The 17,895-nt window shown below is 45.7% G+C and overlaps 1 protein-coding gene across 4 annotated transcripts; it reads right to left on the bottom strand.

Moving 5' to 3' along the window:
• Positions 1 to 1,288: 1,288 nt before the first annotated feature.
• LOC133108448 (eukaryotic translation initiation factor 4H-like) lies at positions 1,289 to 13,477 on the bottom strand. Of its 4 annotated transcripts, XM_061217982.1 has the most exons (8): positions 10,366 to 10,508; positions 8,465 to 8,652; positions 7,556 to 7,620; positions 7,359 to 7,449; positions 6,242 to 6,316; positions 4,638 to 4,802; positions 3,915 to 4,030; positions 1,289 to 2,720 (listed from the first exon to the last, which is right to left on the bottom strand). In XM_061217982.1, the coding sequence occupies exons 1-8, from the start codon at positions 10,428 to 10,430 to the stop codon at positions 2,715 to 2,717; spliced, it is 771 nt and encodes a 256-aa protein (XP_061073966.1). In that variant the 5' UTR covers positions 10,431 to 10,508; the 3' UTR covers positions 1,289 to 2,714. The 4 variants fall into 4 exon arrangements, with proteins under 4 accessions (XP_061073966.1, XP_061073965.1, XP_061073964.1 ...); XM_061217981.1 differs by lacking the exons at positions 1,289 to 2,720; positions 10,366 to 10,508 and adding an exon at positions 13,353 to 13,477 and having other exon boundaries at positions 3,891 to 4,030; XM_061217980.1 differs by lacking the exon at positions 1,289 to 2,720 and having other exon boundaries at positions 3,891 to 4,030.
• Between the last annotated feature and the right edge of the window lie 4,418 nt (positions 13,478 to 17,895).

Here is a 17,895-nt window from a genome sequence, read left to right on the forward strand (position 1 = left end):
AGACACTCTTATCCAGAGCGACGTACAGTGGATTAGACTAAGCAGGAGACAATCCTCCCCTGGAGCAATGCTGGGTTAAGGGCCTTGCTCAAGGGCCCAACGGCTGTGCGGATCTTATTGTGTCTACACTGGGATTCGAACCCCCGACCTTGCATGTCTCAGTCATTTACCTTAACCACTATGCTACAGGCCGCCCCATTACCTTATGTTATGAGAGGATGAGTGTCTATTTAGGGTCTCTCTCTATTCTACTTCTGTGTACGGTTATGCTTTGCCCTTTGAGATGCTGTAGATTATAATTTTATTTAGCCACCGCATTTTATCCCAAGCAACTTTAATTGGAGTAAGCAGGGGATGATCCCCCCGGAGCAATGTGAGGCTAAGGGCACAACAGCTGCAGTGATCTTATTGTGGCTGCGCCGGGCCTTGAACCACCAACCTTCCAGTATAGTAATGCATGGCAATGGCAGCCTGCTCCGAGCTGTGCCCGTTGGGTTAGGCTGATTGTTGTGTGTACGTGAGTGTTAGGCCGACTGTTGCATTTGGTGCGAAATGGCTTCCTTGTGTCGGTCAGGTGGTGCTATTGGCCGCAGAGTTCCCTGTGTTTAGCAGCTTCGCCGTCTTGTCTCCGAGAGACAGGAAGACCACGACCGGAAGAATGGGAAGAACCGGAAAGGCGTATCTAGCATTTCATCCCAAATGAGACAGCCACACAACAGTTCTTTAAGTTTCTTTTATTTAAAAGATCATTCACAAAATACCAAATCCTTTTTATCATAATTTTTGTCCTTACGAAGCAGATTGGGTGACATGTTGGGCATTACTCCGGCTTGCGTTTTAAAAAAGTCAACTCAGTCGACGAGAGCTTAATGAGAACATGGGATGATCAATCGAAACCAAACAAAACAAAAAGGCAAAAAAACCCAAAAAGAAACAACTAAACCAACCCCTCAGCCGCCGCCCCCCCGCCCCCCCACCCTCCCCTCCCCTCCTCACACTGAATTCAGTCTGGCATCGTAAGAGCGTCACATTGAACACAATCCCACAAACCGCAGGGTCTGTTGGGAGCAAAGGGCTGCACAGGCGATTGGTGATGAAGCCACACTGCAAGGTGCATTGTGGGTCACACTCCCCCATGCTGACGTTATTTTCAGCATTTACACACGGCCCCTAAGATCCAGCTCTGCGTCCAGTGTACTACAAGCGGGTTATTTTAAAAAGCTCAGCAATTGTGTGTGCCACACACCCTGCCCTCTCTCCAGGCATTTTAATTTACCGTCACTAATCAGTCATTTAGAGTTTGTTTGTTCACAAGCCATTCAAGCTGGATCGGTCCAATCAGGTTCAAATCAGGAATTTCCCTCCCTTCGATCACGGAGCAGCCAGTAACTGGCAGTTCTCATTTCATTGGCCTTCTCGAGGTTAATCTATGGCTCATGAACCTTAAACGAGGTGAAGTTCTTTTGTCTCTTGACATCAGACTACAGGCCACTTATGGGCATAGACCCCCGTAGCCAAGCACATTAAACCTGCCGTGAAAACACCTGGAGAGGGACCTCTTTCAGCCATTAACCCACTTACTGACGGGACGGTTCTCATCAGACACTGGTGTTGGGACCGTAAGTGTTCGCACTAAACATCTTCACTGCATTACAATCTCCGAGCCTATAACACACACTGCTTTCAAAGTAGCTTTTTACACACATTCTTAAGAACAGCAGTTGGAGAAACTTTATTGCCATAAACCTTGTAGGGAGAAAAAAAAAAGGTAGGGGAAAAATGACGGGCAATCTAAATATACAGTAAAAAAAGGCTTCTTTCATGTGATTTTACACCCAAAGATGCAAACCCAAAGCACTGCCTAGAGTTACAGTTGGATGTGTCGGTAGTAACACTACTGTACATAATGTTTAGTGTGGACAGGACTGAAAATCCAGATAAATTACTTTCCTATGTCTTTCAAAAAAAAAACAACAAAAAAAAAACAATACCTTTCTAAATGCATGTGGTGCACTTTTTCAAATTGAGTGATCTTTTTTTTTAAAACTATTTTTGGCAATGACAACTTGTCTACATCTAGCAGTGGATATTGAAGGATAAAACTGTTCAATACCCACGCTTGCAGCATTACAGAAAGCTACCTTCACCTGGATCAAACCGACTCTGGTCAAAAATCTGTGAAAACGTCGTGCCCGAATCATAACACGGACACAAATTAGCAATCCTTTAAGATTCCGATTAGGATTTGACGAGACAAAATATGTACTTACTTCACCGAGAGCTTTGACCAAGGGGAGAAAATGAACAAGCCAACACACGGGAGCCGTGAAGCCATTGTGTGTTTAAAAAGAACAAAAACATCAATGCAGAACACAAGAGAAGCATTTCGAAAGAGATAACCAATTGAGTACCACCATCCCAGTGAATAATCAATCGGGTACCACTATTCCTAGTGGATAACCAATTGAGTACCACCATCCCAGTGAATAACCAATCGGGTACCACCATTCCTAGTGGATAACCAATGGGGTCCCCCCATCGTGGTGAGGTTCCCAGTGTGTTTTGCGTTGGGATCGGCGGTGTTGTACAGTAGAGGTGGGGCACTTCCCCATCGTCAGCGCTCTCTCTCTTGCTCGCTCTCTTTCTTTGGCTGATTTTTGAACGGAGCCGGGTCCAGGTTAGTCCTCCTGAATAATGCAGCCACATCCTTTTTACTAATTCTTTAAAAACAAAACAAAAAAATACAAAACTTTACCGGGTGAGGCAACAGACTTTTAAAGAACCAAATGGAGAGAGTAGACTAATCAAACGTCCTACAACAGTGTTTAAACTCCTGTCCTCAGGACCCACTTGACAGAAGGTTTTTGTTGTGACCAGGAACTCACAAACCTGATTAACAAATCAAGGGCATTTGTGGTGTTTTGATTGGTTCAGTGTGTGAGGCGAGTTCCTAATTGCAACAACAAACCTTCTGGCAAGTGGGTCCTGAGGACTGGAGTTGAGAAACATGGCCCTATGCTACAGTAGGATGGCAGGGTTGGGAGAACAGCGCTACAGACATCAGTAGGTCAGATGCTACTCTGCTACAGACATGTCAAAAGACAGCACACCAGTTTTACAGTCTGAGATACAATCGGTGAAAATACAGCACTTTGACACGCTGTGTGCGTGTCTGTGTACAAGTGAGAGGGATGTGAAAAAATCTGGTTCTTAGGACATTGGCCAAGTGTGGTTTTAAACATACACCCACTCAAATCTGCCGGAAATTTATATGGCTGCTAATTTAACAACCCCACCAGAAAGTTTAAAACTGAAATAAAAGCAATTATATATATATATTTAAAAAAACCTTTCATTTACATAATGATAAACATACACAGGGAGAGGGGTGCCAGATGCACCTAAAACTCCCCCTTTCTGGAAGCTTAGCACAGAGAGGGCAGGGTCATGTGACACATTCCCAGAGTCCTTTTCTCATTCAGAGCAGTGATGTCACTTCCTTCCAGAAACAGCAGCACTGGATGCATGTGTTTGAGAGTAGCTGAACTCATCATTTCCTGTCCTGGTATGGAGTGTACATTATTATCCTCCTCACCAAAAAAATGAGACTGGACTACGATGCAATACAGCGAAGCAGAGGTGTGTGTTCAACACGTATCGGCTAACATGCATTTACAAGCTGTTTGTTTTGTGTGCGCGTGTGCGTGTGTGTGTGTGTCCCCCTGTACATTGTGTGGTGTTTGTATTTTAATACACATTTTGCTGAAACTGAACTCAGAAGAGGAAGAGAGGTCCCAGGTGTTCACGCAGGTGTGATGTTAGTTGGGCTGTTAATGCCCCTCCCGCCCCCTCCAACCCCCACCCCCCCCGTGCTGCTGCAGGTGTGGCGCTCAGTCTTTCTCTCGCGGTATTACCTCCTCCCGCGGCTTGGCCCCGCCGAAGATGGCGGAGTTGGGGTTGGCGACTTGGTTGAGTGGAGCTGCCACAGTGCGCGGCTTCAGCTGTAGCCTGGGCCTCTGCGCTCTCTCCTCTGCAGAAACACACACACTGAGGGTTAAACACGCATACACACACACACACACTGAGGGTTAAAAACACACACACACACACACACACACACACACACTGAGGGTTAAACACGCACGCACACACACACACACACACAGAGGGTTAAACACACACACACACACACACACACACACACACACACATACTGAGGGTTAAACACGCATACACACACACACACTGAGGGTTAAACACACACACACATACACGCACACACTGAGGGTTAAACACACACACACACACACACACACACTGAGGGTTAAACACACACATACACACACACTGAGGGGAAAATAAACCAGTGTAAACACCGTCAAGGTAAATAAACCAGTGTAGACACCATCAGGGTAAATAAACCAGCGTAGACACCGTCAGGGTAAATAAACCAGCGTAGACACCGTCAGGGTAAATAAACTAGTGTAGACACCATCAGGATAAATAAACCAGCGTAGACACCGTCAGGGTAAATAAACCAGCGTAGACACCGTCAGGGTAAATAAACTAGTGTAGACACCATCAGGATAAATAAACCAGCGTAGACACCGTCAGGGTAAATAAACGAGTGTAGACACCGTCAGAGGGTTCTCTGAAGTCCGCTGTGTTTCCGCGCGGGGGCCCGTCTCTGTAGCGGCCCATCCCGCCGTCCCCGGCCCCGGCCCCGGCCCCGCCCCCTCTCCTGTCGCCAGGACGGCCGCCACCTCGACTCCGCCCACCCATGAAGTCATCATCTTTGTATCCTGGGGGAGGGGAGACAGATCAGCCTCACTCTTCCATTTCTCGGGACACCCAATCACATAATACCAAAACCGACCAATCACACAATGCCAAATGTGACCAATGGAAATGGGTGAAAAAATATGAATGGAATAATACTGAGTTTAATGTTAACATAAAAACAAAAACATAAAATGCACCACTTAAGTCAAACACAAATTTGATTGCAAAGGGGATTGCATTTCAATTAAGCCAATTCACAAAATGACAAGAAAAAAAACTCCCTATAATATTCAGATTGCTTTTCAATTCCTGAATTGAATTTCAGTTCATTATGGGAAATCAGTGAAATAATGGAACTGAAGCCAATTTTGGAAAATACCAATGTACCAGTTTTATGAGGGGGGTGTATGGTGCTCAAAAAAGCAAGTTGCTGACTACTCCTTGCTTAGTGGAACAGTCTGCCTGTGCTTCTGCACTAAATACCCACCAACATCGCTAAATGTCATCACAGGACAGAACGTATCTGTGTGACCAAATCCTGTTCGGGGTTTTACATCATTTCCATCTCAGGATGTTCTTTCTTTAGAAAGGGGAAGGTAGTTTGAGAGATTGGCTTCCTGAAGTCTGGTTGCTTCTAGAAATTGTTAGCCAGCTTCAAATTGTGTGTGTGTTTGTGTTTGTGTGTGCGTGCGTTTGTGTTGAACATTTTAGCCAGCCTCCAATTGGAGCTCTAGCTGCATGAGAAAAGTCAGAGTTATAGTACTACAAGGTTATAGTCAGGGTTATAGTACTGTGAGGTTATAGTCAGGGTTATAGTATTGTGAGGTTATAGTCAGGGTTATAGTATTGTGAGGTTATAGTCAGGGTTATAGTACTGTGAGGTTATAGTCAGGGTTATAGTACTGTGAGGTTATAGTCAGGGTTATAGTATTGTGAGGTTATAGTCAGGGTTATAGTATTGTGAGGTTATAGTCAGGGTTATAGTACTGTGAGGTTATAGTCAGGGTTATAGTACTGTGAGGTTATAGACAGGGTTATAGTGCTATGAGGTTATAGTCAGGGTTATAATACTGTATGGTTATAGTCAGGGTTTTGTACAGTAAGGGTAATAATCAGGGTTATAGTACTGTAAGGTTATAGTCAGGGTTATAATACTGTATGGTTATAGTCAAGGTTTTGTACAGTAAGGCTAATAATCAGGGTTATAGTACTGTAAGGTTATAGTCAGGGTTATAGTATTGTGAGGTTATAGTCAGGGTTATAGTACTGTGAGGTTATAGTCAGGGTTATAGTACTGAGGTTATAGTCAGGGTTGTAGTACCGTGAGATTATAATCAGGGTTATAGTACCGTGAGATTATAGTCAAGGGTTATAGTACTGTGAGGTTATGTGTTGGTGGGGTCAGCCTGGCAGGTGAGGCTAGTTTTGGGGTCACTTGATCGGTGAGAATATTGCGCACCTCCTCCCGATTGGTCGTAGTCGTCTCTGCTGTCCCGCCCCCCTCCTCGGGGGCCGCCTCTCGCCCCACCCCGGCCTGAAAGGGGACACGCCCGGTGAGAAGGGGAGGGGCTACATCAGGAGTGGGGGGGGCCTGGAGCAGGAGGCCCTCCCACACGCAGAGTTTAGCTCAGAAGCCATTAACTGGGCGGGGCCAGGCAGGAGATTGACACAGTGGACAGGAAAAGGTCTAGAACAGGTCTGGGGGGTCAAATCCATTTCAAATCAAGGAAGTCGTGATCATCGTTTCTGACCCTGTAATCAGTAATCTTCCAAGAGAAATGGAGCACTTGATGTATTAAACAGCTTCTTCCCAATGGAGCTGGTAACATCACATTACAGATAGACACTAATTTATTGTAATGAAATGGCATGCCATGGACCCCAAACCTGGTCTAGATATTGTCTAGATCCCTCCAGCTCAGGCCAAAGGGACTGACAGTACCGGCAGAAGAGCCGCCTTCAGAAGAGTGAGAGTCTGAGAGAGACCGAGCTATGTACAGAGCAAGGGGGGAGGTCAGCACTGACTTTCAGCAGAGAAGCACAGGGAGAGAGGCTGAGATGGATCTTTAAATGGATGAAGAATGAAAATGTAAATCCGTGAAATTCTGTACTTTACCCGAGTCCAAGTGACAACTGGCAGTGTTCACACCTTCACATTCAAAAGAGCATTCTTCCCCCCCCCCCCCCCCCCCTCTCAAACCACAATGGAGATGCGGCTTGAAGACTGCTCCCCAAAATAGGAACTTTCTAGGAAGTGAACATTTTGCAACTTGGAGTTGAGTAAATACAGATATCGGTACAGAGGCTAGAGAACAAGGTCAACACACAGGCATTTAACTTCACATTTACATCACCCAGACAGCTCAGAAAACACACCAAACATTTGAAGGAAGAGGTCGTAAATTAAGCACAGGTAACCAGTAAGCAATTGAATAATATGTAACTTAGTATTACAAAGAAATTTCCTGAACAACAGGTATTCATGAAGATTATTTTCAGCAGAATCGTTGAGAATTGAAAGTGCTCTGTGGCGCCAAAAAGGGAGCTTGCGTCTCCGTGGCAACACGACGCGGTACCTCTATCGTCTTTCCGAAAGCCGAACCCCTGTCTGTTCTCTTGCCGGCGTCCCTCTGCGATGTCCACTCTGAGCGACCGGTCTCCCAAAAGCTGGGAAGCATCAATGAACATTCCCGTGAACATTCCTTCTTATTTAATACATTTCCCCATTTAAAACAAATAAAATGGACATTATACTGTTGGTTAATGTACTTACAGCTCCGTCGTATGTCAAGGCTTCTTTGAGGGATTCCAAGTCGTCAAATTCTACATAACAGAAGCCTTCAGGGGGAAAAAAGAAATACCAAAGAAATCAACATTTCTGCTTCCCTCTGCACCATAATCTACTCATAGGTTTAAACGCAATTTCCATCCTATTGGCTCTTCTCCCAGACAGCACACTTCCAGGTAACCAGGAACACCAGTGAAATTCTTAGCGTAATGTTGGCTGCATTTTTCCTTATCCCGTTTCGTCCTTGCACATCTCAGTTGCGTGGTGACGTATTGTAATGTGTCCCATTTTCATTGCTGTGGAACTTCTAAAACACGCTTTCAGAACTTTGCTTGCCTAAAAGAAAAGCCATTTGTGAAAATATAATTTTATCTGTTTGCTTGTCTCAGGTCTCTTAGCGGTGTATCCACTATGTGTAGGCAACCATTTCACCATAACGGAACGTGAAATCACCCCGATTCAATAGGCAAAAACATTGCTCTCAGCAGGTGAGTGGTGAGCATTCTGGCACAAATTGGCAGCTGTGCATCACCCAGGTGGGTGCAGAGTTTTCCTTTCATCACTGTAAGTAAATGGTAAATGGTTGGCATTTATACAGCGCCTTTATCCAAAGCGCTGTACAATTGATGCTTCTCATTCACCCATTCATACACACACTCACACACCGACGGAGATTGGCTGCCATGCAAGGCGCCTATCAGCTTGTCAGGAGTATTTGGGGGTTAGGTGTCTTGCTCAAGGACACAGCCCGGGCGGGGGAACGAACCGGCAACCCTCCTACTGCCAGACGACTGCTCATACTGCCTGAGCCATGTCGCCAAGTGCTTTGAGTGTCTAGAAAGGCACTATATAAATGTAATGATCTATCTATCAGAACAGCAGATCAGTTACTACCTTTGAACTTGTCGGTCTCTTTGTCGCGGACGAGCCGCACGCTGCGTGTGCTCAGCTCTTTGAAGATGGTGTCGATGTCTCCCTGGACGGTGTTGAAGGGGAGGTTCCCCACATAGGCCGTGAACGGGGGCTCTGAGGGCAGCTCCTTCTGCCGGCGCGGGCCCCCTGCACCTCCTCCGGCCCGGGGCCTGAGGGACACACACACACTGTCAGATAACAGATAACACACGCACCCAGAACGTCTCACACACACACACACACCGTCAGAACGTCACACACACACCCTCAGAACATCACACACCATGAGAACGTCACACACACACACACACACACCATGCGAACATCACACACACACACCATGAGAACGTCTCACACACACACACACACACACACACACACACACACACACACACACACACCATGAGAACGTCTCACACACACCGTCAGAACGTCTCACACACACACAGGCTGTCAGAACGTCACACACACTTCTTGTTTCCCAAAACATTCTGGATGTAGCCTAATTGTACTCTGCTGCCTGTAGCATAGTGGCTAAGGTACATGACTGGGACCCACAAGGTCGGTGGTTCAATCCTAGGTGTAGCCATAATAAGATCTGCTGGAATTGTCCCCTGCTTAGTCTAATCAACTGTAAGCTGGATGTTGGATACAAGCATCAGCTAAATAACGTAATATTAAAATCTGTGTTGTTTATTATTAAGTACTGCAAGACTAACTTAATTAACTTAGCTTTTAACTCAATTAGCTAGCCTGCGCAGAGTACAGGTCCTTGGGCTCTAAGCTGCAGCCGAACAAAAGCACCTTACTAGGAAGGTAGAGAGCGATGTTAATTCACCGCTTAACAGAAAGCCCAGATGCATGATGGGACTGACTAAATTAGCGGGGTACACCTGCGACAGAATTTACGCATCTTCGTATTAATTTGTGTCCACCCTAATATAAGATACACATCGGGGCATAATTATGACGTAGTACATCCAGTTCTCTTCGACGAAAATACTACGCAAGCTAAAGCAACAATACCTAGCTAACGTACATAACCTGACTAATAAACCAAAGTTGATCGCCAACAGTACTAATAACAAACGCCAATACACTGACCTGTCATACAAGCGCCAGTGTTCACTCGGATCATACACGCCTAACGTTAGCCATCTTGTGGTTACGTACTTAAATTACATATTCGTCCATGTGCAAGCATACATGCGTTTAGCCAGAAAGCAATAACATCGGGGGTACGAAGGAGTGGGCCCTCGGCCATCCATCTGAACATCTGTCTGCAGACAGCGTCAAATCACATGGGGGTAGCGTTAGCCAACCAAAAGCTAGCGAACAACACAACATGAAATATGTATGGCAGCTATACGGGAATGGTTTTCCCCAGGTTCACTTGACGAGAGCAACAACGTTGCGACCAACGTAGACCCGTCCAGATCTCCAGGTTGGACACTGGCGGTGGTAGCACTCAAACCATGTGGGGCATTTCTCGCGGGGTACCCTGTCGCCAAGTGCCGTGCTGGCAGCCACCATACGGCCAGGGTGCACTCCCGAAACGAAAGCAGCAGTGAGGTGCGTAAAACATGCTGAATCGACGGCAATCAACACCCCTGCGGTCGGAGTTCAGACGGAAAACGCACCATCACACCATGGACGCGTTAGCAATCCCCGACACCCCCGCAATATTCACACCGACTCCCCATTCATCGCGGCGGGTATTCCGAGTTTCAGTCCCCGGTCTTATGCGACTGGCCTAGTTAGCTTAGCCAACTACCCATTGTAAATCGCCAATGCATTTTGGCGATTTCAGCCACAGTTGGGTACGGGTTCCATAGTGTGCACGGTATACTACACCCCCTCTCATCGGCAGGGCGTATTCTTACCCTCTTCCTCCGCCAAAGCTACCGTAAGCCCGATCCTGGTCGTCGTAGTTATCGTAATCCGCCATTGCAGTGATTGCTGTCTGGGAGAAAGCGAGCAGCGTCTTCAGGACCTCCAGTATTGCTGGAGCAGCTTACGGGTGTCCACAGACTGCCTGACGTAAAATACGAAAGGGTCCTACGTATTTGCACGTGTTTACAATGCATGCAGGATGATCGAGGCATACACGATTTATTGAAATCCATTTTTTAAAGTGCAATATAAAGAGTGTTTCGGTTATTGTTATTTTTTTATTATTATTGCTTTATTGTTGTTAATAATACAAATTACATATCTTCAATGGCAATACCTATAGACGTAGTTTGTGAACGTGTGTGTGTCTGAGCGAGATCAATTTCCTCTGAAAATGGATTGTGTTCAGAAGTCTCATACAGAAAACAGCTAAATTTGCCCACATATACGGTGAAGACTCCACTATTTTTCAATCCCGCAAAGGAGACGCGTATACGCTCATATATGCTCTCTCGTATTTGGGGGGGGGGGGGAGAGAGACAGTGTGAGCAGTTGTCTTGCTCACTCTGTGGGAGGAGGTCTCCTAAATAATGCACTACCGAGTTGTTCCGCACTGGGTTCAAGTGAATATTGTATTCACTTAAAGAAGTAAAACTGAGCTTCCTTCCCACTGATTTCAGTTAAGTTAGTTTGAGTCTTAAAGCTCGAAATACAGTAATAGTAATATGTAGTATTTGCAGTAACAATAAGGGTAGTCTCAGTGTCCGCTAATGATGCACAACAATGCGTTACATTGTCATTGGTTGATTGTTGCTGAGTGCATTAGTAGCCTTGTGAAATGTGCTAGGTGCAGCTAACCTGTAGTACATTTGCTTGTGATTTGAAAGTCACCCTGTTTGTTCCAAGTGTCTGAAGATTGAGCACACTTGTGTACTTCAGGGCATAGCCAGTGGCATTGTGGGTATGGACATGGCTTTCAGTTGTGCATTGTCCTGCCAGCTGGTTCGGTGACAGCCTGCAGTTCTCGTGCCTAACAGCCAGGTAATGATGCTCACTGTCGGGGCGTGTAATCAATTTGAGTTATTTTAAGCCCTGGTGTGGATTCCTCCGCACACACAACTCCCAGGAAACACTCCCTGCGGTTTGGCGGAGGGTTCTGGAGAGCTGGGTTTAAGCACTGTAGTTACTCGGGCTGGTGAATAGAGTGCACAAGTGTTGCACAAATGGACTCTCTTACAAGCACATCCACCGAGGTGGGACAGAGAGGCCTAGAAGGTTTTTTTTTTTAAGCCAGACAAGGCCTTTGTATCTTCAAGAAACAATTAGCCGATTTACACTAAGTCACACCCAACCATTTACACTGAAGCATCACACCCAACATGCCAAGGGACAATTCCAATAAAGTGAAACCCAACATATTACAATTTTGTAACAAGAGAGGTTTTGTTTTTTCCTGTTCCTGGTCCGCTAGCAAGAGCTACAGTTTAAACTAAGATTCTGTACAACCTATGGTATACTTTTGGTTCCATTGAAACTTAAGGCTTCTATTCTAGGAATATGTGAACAGCTAACAAGGGGTGCAAGTACAAGGGGACATGATCTTTATTTAGTTTATTATCATTGTACAGGAATGTGGTTCTATCCCATGCATCGGACTACAAAACAGACAGGACTGGCCAGTAAAAATTTCCAACGTTTTTTTTCTAAAAAAAGATTGGCCTAAACTGACAGTGATCTTCCCACTACAGCGTCTGTTTACTATGAAATTGGGAGAGAAAACAAATATTACTGTCCAAATCTTCAATCAAAAAATCTTGATCGAACACTTCAACTTAAAAGGTCCAAGACTAGTACACTTGCAGCACCCATTGTAGCAATCGCAAGCATATCTATCTACGCACATATCCTTACAAAACCCATAGTTGCAATGTTTTGTCATCACATCATGACTATCACACATTCTCAGTGAAAACTGACTGCTCCCATATTTTCCCTGCATAATGTCGCAACCCAGCCAGATGGCAAAGACACACCTGCGCCAAATATAGCAACAGACAGATACGTTACGCATCTTCGTATCCATATTTGTGTCCCCCCGAAACGTTGTTACCCCGAATATAAGCAAGACATAGGGGTCTATTAGGACCGCAGATCGCTTTCTGCGCACACAATTATGACGTAGCACATCCAGTTCTCTTCGGCGAAGAGACTCCGCAACGTACATAACCTCACTAACTAACCAATGTTGAAATCGATCACTAACGCTACTGATCACAAACGTCAATATGCGGACATGTCAAAATGCAAGCGCAAGCGTCTGCAATCTTGTGGCTACGTACTGAAATTACATATTCGTCCATGCATGCGTTTAGCCAGAAAGCAATAACATCGGGGGTAGTAAGCAGTGGGCCCTCGGCCATCCATCTGAACATGTCTGCAGCCAACACAACATGAAATACGTATGGCGGCTATACAGGAATGGTTTAACCAGGTTAACTTGACAGCAACAACGTTGGGAAACGTAGATCCAGCCAGACCGGATCCCCGGGTTAGACACTCTTGGTGGTAGCACTCAAACCATGTGGAGCGTTTCTCTCGCGGGGTACCCTGGCGCCAAGTGCCGTGCTGGCAGCCACGATACGACCAGGCTGCACTCCCGAAACGAAAGCAGCAACGAGGTGCGTAAAACATGCTGAATCGACGACGATCAACACCCCTGCGGTCGGAGTTCAGACGGAAAACGCACCATCACACCATGGACGCGTTAACAATCCCCGACACCCCCTCAATATTCACACCGACTCCATATTCATCACGGCGGGTATCAGAGTTTCTGATGCGACTGGCCTAGTTAGCTTAGCCAACTACCCACTGTAAATCGCCTATGCATTCCGGCGATTTGAGCCACAGTTGGGTTCGGGTTCCATAGTGTGCACGGTACACTACACCCCCTCTCATCGGCAGGGCGTATTCTTACCCTCTTCCTCCGCCAAAGCTACCGTAGGCCCGATCCCGGTCATCGTAGTTATCATAATCCGCCATTGCAGTGATTGCTGTCTGGGAGAAAGCGAGCAGCGTCTTCCGGACCTCCAATATAGCTGGAGCAGCTTACGGGTGTCCACAGACTGCCTGACGTAAAATACGAAAGGGTCATGCGTGTTTGCACGACTTTAGGAACAATGCATGAAGAATGATCAAGAACCATAGAATGCAATATAAAGAGTGTTTCGGTTGTTGTTATTATTATCGTTCTGGTTGTTAATGGTAATAATCATAATAAGACATTTCTTCAATGGCAGTTTCTGAACATATGTGTGTTTCTGTGTGTGTGTGTGTGTGTGTGAGAGAGAGAGAGATAAATTCCAATGAAAATTGATTGCTGTCAAGTAGTATTGTGTTCAGAAATGTCATGAAGAAAACAGCGGAATGCGCACATATACCTTTGCTGTCCTAAAGTAAGTGTGAGCATCAAGTGAGAAACACAGATTGATGCGCTACATTTCTGACCAACATTCTCAATCTGCTCCAAAACCTTCACATTTAATATCGAACTTTCGAAAAGCTGTTAATAGAAAATTCTGCACAAAATGGCACACTGCCTTTCGTTTGTGTGTGTGCATGTCTGTGGGTGGTGTTGTTTGTGGACATGTAAACAGTCACTGCATTTGCTTGGAAAATGTTGCAGAGGCTCAGAAATATAATAAATTGCAAATGCATTTGGAGGTAGGCGGCACGGATGGTGCAGTGGGTAGCACTGCCGCCTCACAGCAAGGAGGTCCTGGGTTCGAATCCCCATCAGCTGGGGCCTCTCTGTGTGGAGTTTGCATGTTCTCCCTGTGTCTGCGTGGGTTTCCTCCCACAGTCCAAAGACATGCATGTTAGGCTGATTGGAGAGTCTAAATTGCCCATAGGTATGAGTGTGTGAGTGAATGGTGTGTGTGTGTGTGTGCCCTGCGATGGACTGGCGACCTGTCCAGGGTGTATTCCTGCCTTTTGCCCAATGTATGCTGGGATAGGCTCCAGCCCCCCTGTGACCCTGTTCAGGATAAGCGGGTTCAGATAATGGATGCATTTGGAGGTTTCATTTGTTCTTTTTTCTCTGGACTCCAGCACACCAGCTTTGCTGTGAATCAATGAAAGTGAGCTTAAAGGGCAGACGGTGAGCTTGCATTTGAGGGTATTTACAGTATTTGAGGATATTTACAGTACATCCACATCACGTGATCCCTGTAGGAATTCAAGCCCTTTTTATAGGACCAGAAAGAGGAATATTCTTGACTGGCCGAGTCAATCACCAAATTCATCTGCATTTTGATTACTGAAGACCAGACTGAAGGCCAAACAGAGCTGCAGTACAGGCCTGGCAGAGAGCAGACACCCAGCACCTGGTGATGTCTGCGGGCCATAGACTTCAGGGAGTCATCGAGTGGAAAAGATAAAGCTGATTACTTTATTTCAAATTCTGTTAATTAGTCTTGTTTGCTGTCCTAAAATTGGGAACTGTAACTGTAAAAATAAAGGGCTGTTATTCCTGATTGCATTGTCCAATAGGCATCTGATTAGATTGTCAGATTAAAGCTGACAGTCTGCACTTTAACCTCATAATCATTGTTTTATTTCAAATTACATAACATTACATTATAGGCATTTGGCAGACGCTCTTTTCCAGAGTGATGTACAACAAATACCCATAACCAGGGAGTACAGAGCCAAAACAACAGAAATGATGTCACTGTCTCAATTTATTTGCTTTTATTTGTAAGAATAATTGTATGAATGTTTATCTGAAAAGATCACTGTATGTTTTAATATCTGTGTATATACAGTTTAATCCATGTTCTTTAAAGCTTTAATGAACTCATTGCACTTCTGCAAGGTGTAGTGTTAGAAATGAAATGCTTTTTTGAAATTCTTTTTTTAATATACATTTTTCATGATGTAGCAGACTGCTAGCTTTAACAAACAAATCTCAGTTTTGAGTATTTTCGTGTGTTCATTGTGTTTATGCGTTCAAATTGTTTAACGTCAACTTAATTTGAAATGGGGGCGAGTGGATCCAGAGCGATTATTGAATCCGCAGTGCTGCAGTACCGTGAATGTCCAGCAGATGGAGAGAGAGGCACGTAGTGAAAGTGTGGGTCTGTGGTACGACCTGTGACTGAATACGGAATAGTAAAACAAGAAAATTCAAATCAGAAGCGATGGCAGCGCAGACTTTTATATTTATCTTTATATTTATAAGGACTCTGTACCGCAGTGATTCCCAAACGTTGGGTCATAAGATGAGCACAATTGTTTATGTCATGTCACACGTGGAAAAAATGAACTGCGATACGTTTTTCTCCCATAAACATTCGCGCCATTTCACGGAGCCGGAACGTTGAGTTAGGTGCACTGATCTGGCTATAGAGGACACACATTTTATTTTGCACGTGGTGAAAAAAGCACATTAATTCTATTACTCAATACTGTGATTCGAACATGTGTTCCTGCATTTTAATTTTAATAGGGAAAGTCTGGGAACCTTTGCTGTTGTGCAGTCATGCGATTCGATGGATGTCAAAGTACTGTAATAAACTTTGTTTGGTAGGTGTTTTAAGGATAGCGTAATGCTGCCACCACCTTTGGTATACCAGTCTGGTCCGGTGTCAGGGGAATGAGAATGTTCACAGACTGTTAGGGTACAAAAGATACAAGTTTTATTTAGGTACCATTCATTAAAACATCACCCAGCAATATGTCCCCAAAAAGGTCAACCCTCAGTACTTAGATGGCCCCCCCACTTCCATAATAGATACGGCACTGCAACTCAAGTGAATTAGAAAGCTTGGCAAACACACTGCCAGAAATGCTTAATATTCGCAGTTCCTTCAGACAAAGCAGCCCAGACTCTCTTCCGCCAGGCCGTTCAATGTCTCTAGCTCTGCGGCTGCTCCCCACACCCACAACACAGGTGAGCATCATCAGTCATTAGTCAATCGTTCCTCAGTACGTGCAACACAGGTGAGAGTCATCAGTCCACAGAGAGAGAGCCCCTCCCTCACATTTCATCACACTCCTCCCTCCCCTAATGGAGAGAACTCGCTCTCGAGTTAGGATGACAAATCATAGTCCCGTAACCACTCGGGTGCCCTCCTCTCGCGCACAGGGCGCCCTTGTGGTGGAGGCCGGCACGGCCTACTGTGTGGCTCCAGGGACACACCAGTGTCCGTTTCTCCCCGGCAGTCATCCGATGACTGACCACCCTCCTTTCCTCTGAGGGTCTCGTCCCCTATTTCCCCAGAATTGGAGCCTCGTAATGGCCCCACTGCTCCTGGCTCCTGGCTCTTGGCTGTAGGCTGTAGGGCAGGCGTAGCACAATCAGGTAGCAAAGGTTGCTGCTGCCAGTGGGAAACGGCAGCCCTCTTGTTTCTGCTCTGGCCTGGGACCCCACCCAGATGCGTTGGTGGTCCAAGTACCCTGTCATCCCGGCTTAGCAACGGCCCCCTCTGCATTGTAGGGTGCAGGACAGGTGTGGCACCATCTAGTGTAGATGGCCGTTCCTGCCAGGGGTCATCGTTTCTGCCTTGGCATGGGACATCCTCCGACTGCACCAATGGGGCTGCTACACAGTCGTCCTGGGCAGATGATGGTGCTGGACAGGGGGACAAATAGGGTTTGAGATGGTTGAAATGTAACACACTCTCTGACCCCCCTCCTACTGGTGCCACACGGTATAATACTTCTGTGACCCTCTCTACTATCTTATAGGGGCCCTTAAAACGCCTCTGCAGCTTGGGACACAATCCTCTCCTCCTAGCCTTATTTAGAACCCACACAAGCTCCCCCTCAGAGTAATACTGAAACTTCACTTCAGATCAAAATTGATCTTTTGTTGACGGGTAGCTTTTGCCTGATGCTTCTTCACCGCTTCCACTACAGTGGACAATGTCTCCACTAAATGAGTGACATATGCACTAACTGAAGAAAATGCCCCCACATCCAGCATTATATCCACTGGGAGAACCATCTCCCGTCCAAACAGTACTTTATATGGAGTAAAACCCGTACTCGCATGTACGCTGCTGCGATATGCCATCATCACATATGGCAACAAGGTGTCCAAATTTAATTGATTCTCTTCCACAAAGAGGGACAACATAGACAGCAGTTAAATCGCTCAATAAGACCATCTGAATGAGGATGGTACGGGGAAGTTCTTGTTTTGTGAATATTTAAAAGGTGACAGATTTCTTTGAACAGAGTGGACTCAAAAGAGCGCCCCTGGTCAGAATGAATGCTACGTGGCGCCCCAAACCTGAAAACCCACTCTTCCACTAGCACCTTAGCAATGGTATATGCCTCCTGATTGGGCAGGGGAAATGATTCTGTCCATTTTGAGAAATAGTCTCCTATGACCAAAATATATTTATTTTTGCCAACTGTCTCTGGCAAAGGGCTGAGAATGTCAAGTGCTACCCTTTCATGAGGTCTTGACACAATTGATGTTTGGAGTGAAGCACAAGGAAGACGGCCATGCA

Source organism: Conger conger, chromosome 13 (genome assembly GCF_963514075.1).
Source record: "Conger conger chromosome 13, fConCon1.1, whole genome shotgun sequence".
NCBI lineage: Eukaryota > Metazoa > Chordata > Actinopteri > Anguilliformes > Congridae > Conger > Conger conger.

Excerpts from the sequence above, each read along its gene's own strand:
- LOC133108448 (XM_061217981.1), bottom strand. The coding sequence starts at position 13,417 with ATGGCGGATTATGATAACTACGATGACCGGGATCGGGCCTACGGTAGC. Across the intron at positions 7,450-7,555 it reads CCTTGACATACGACGGAGCT|CTTTTGGGAGACCGGTCGCT; the intron begins GTAAGTACATTA and ends GATGCTTCCCAG. Across the intron at positions 6,317-7,358 it reads CTTTCGGAAAGACGATAGAG|GCCGGGGTGGGGCGAGAGGC; the intron begins GTACCGCGTCGT and ends GTCCCCTTTCAG.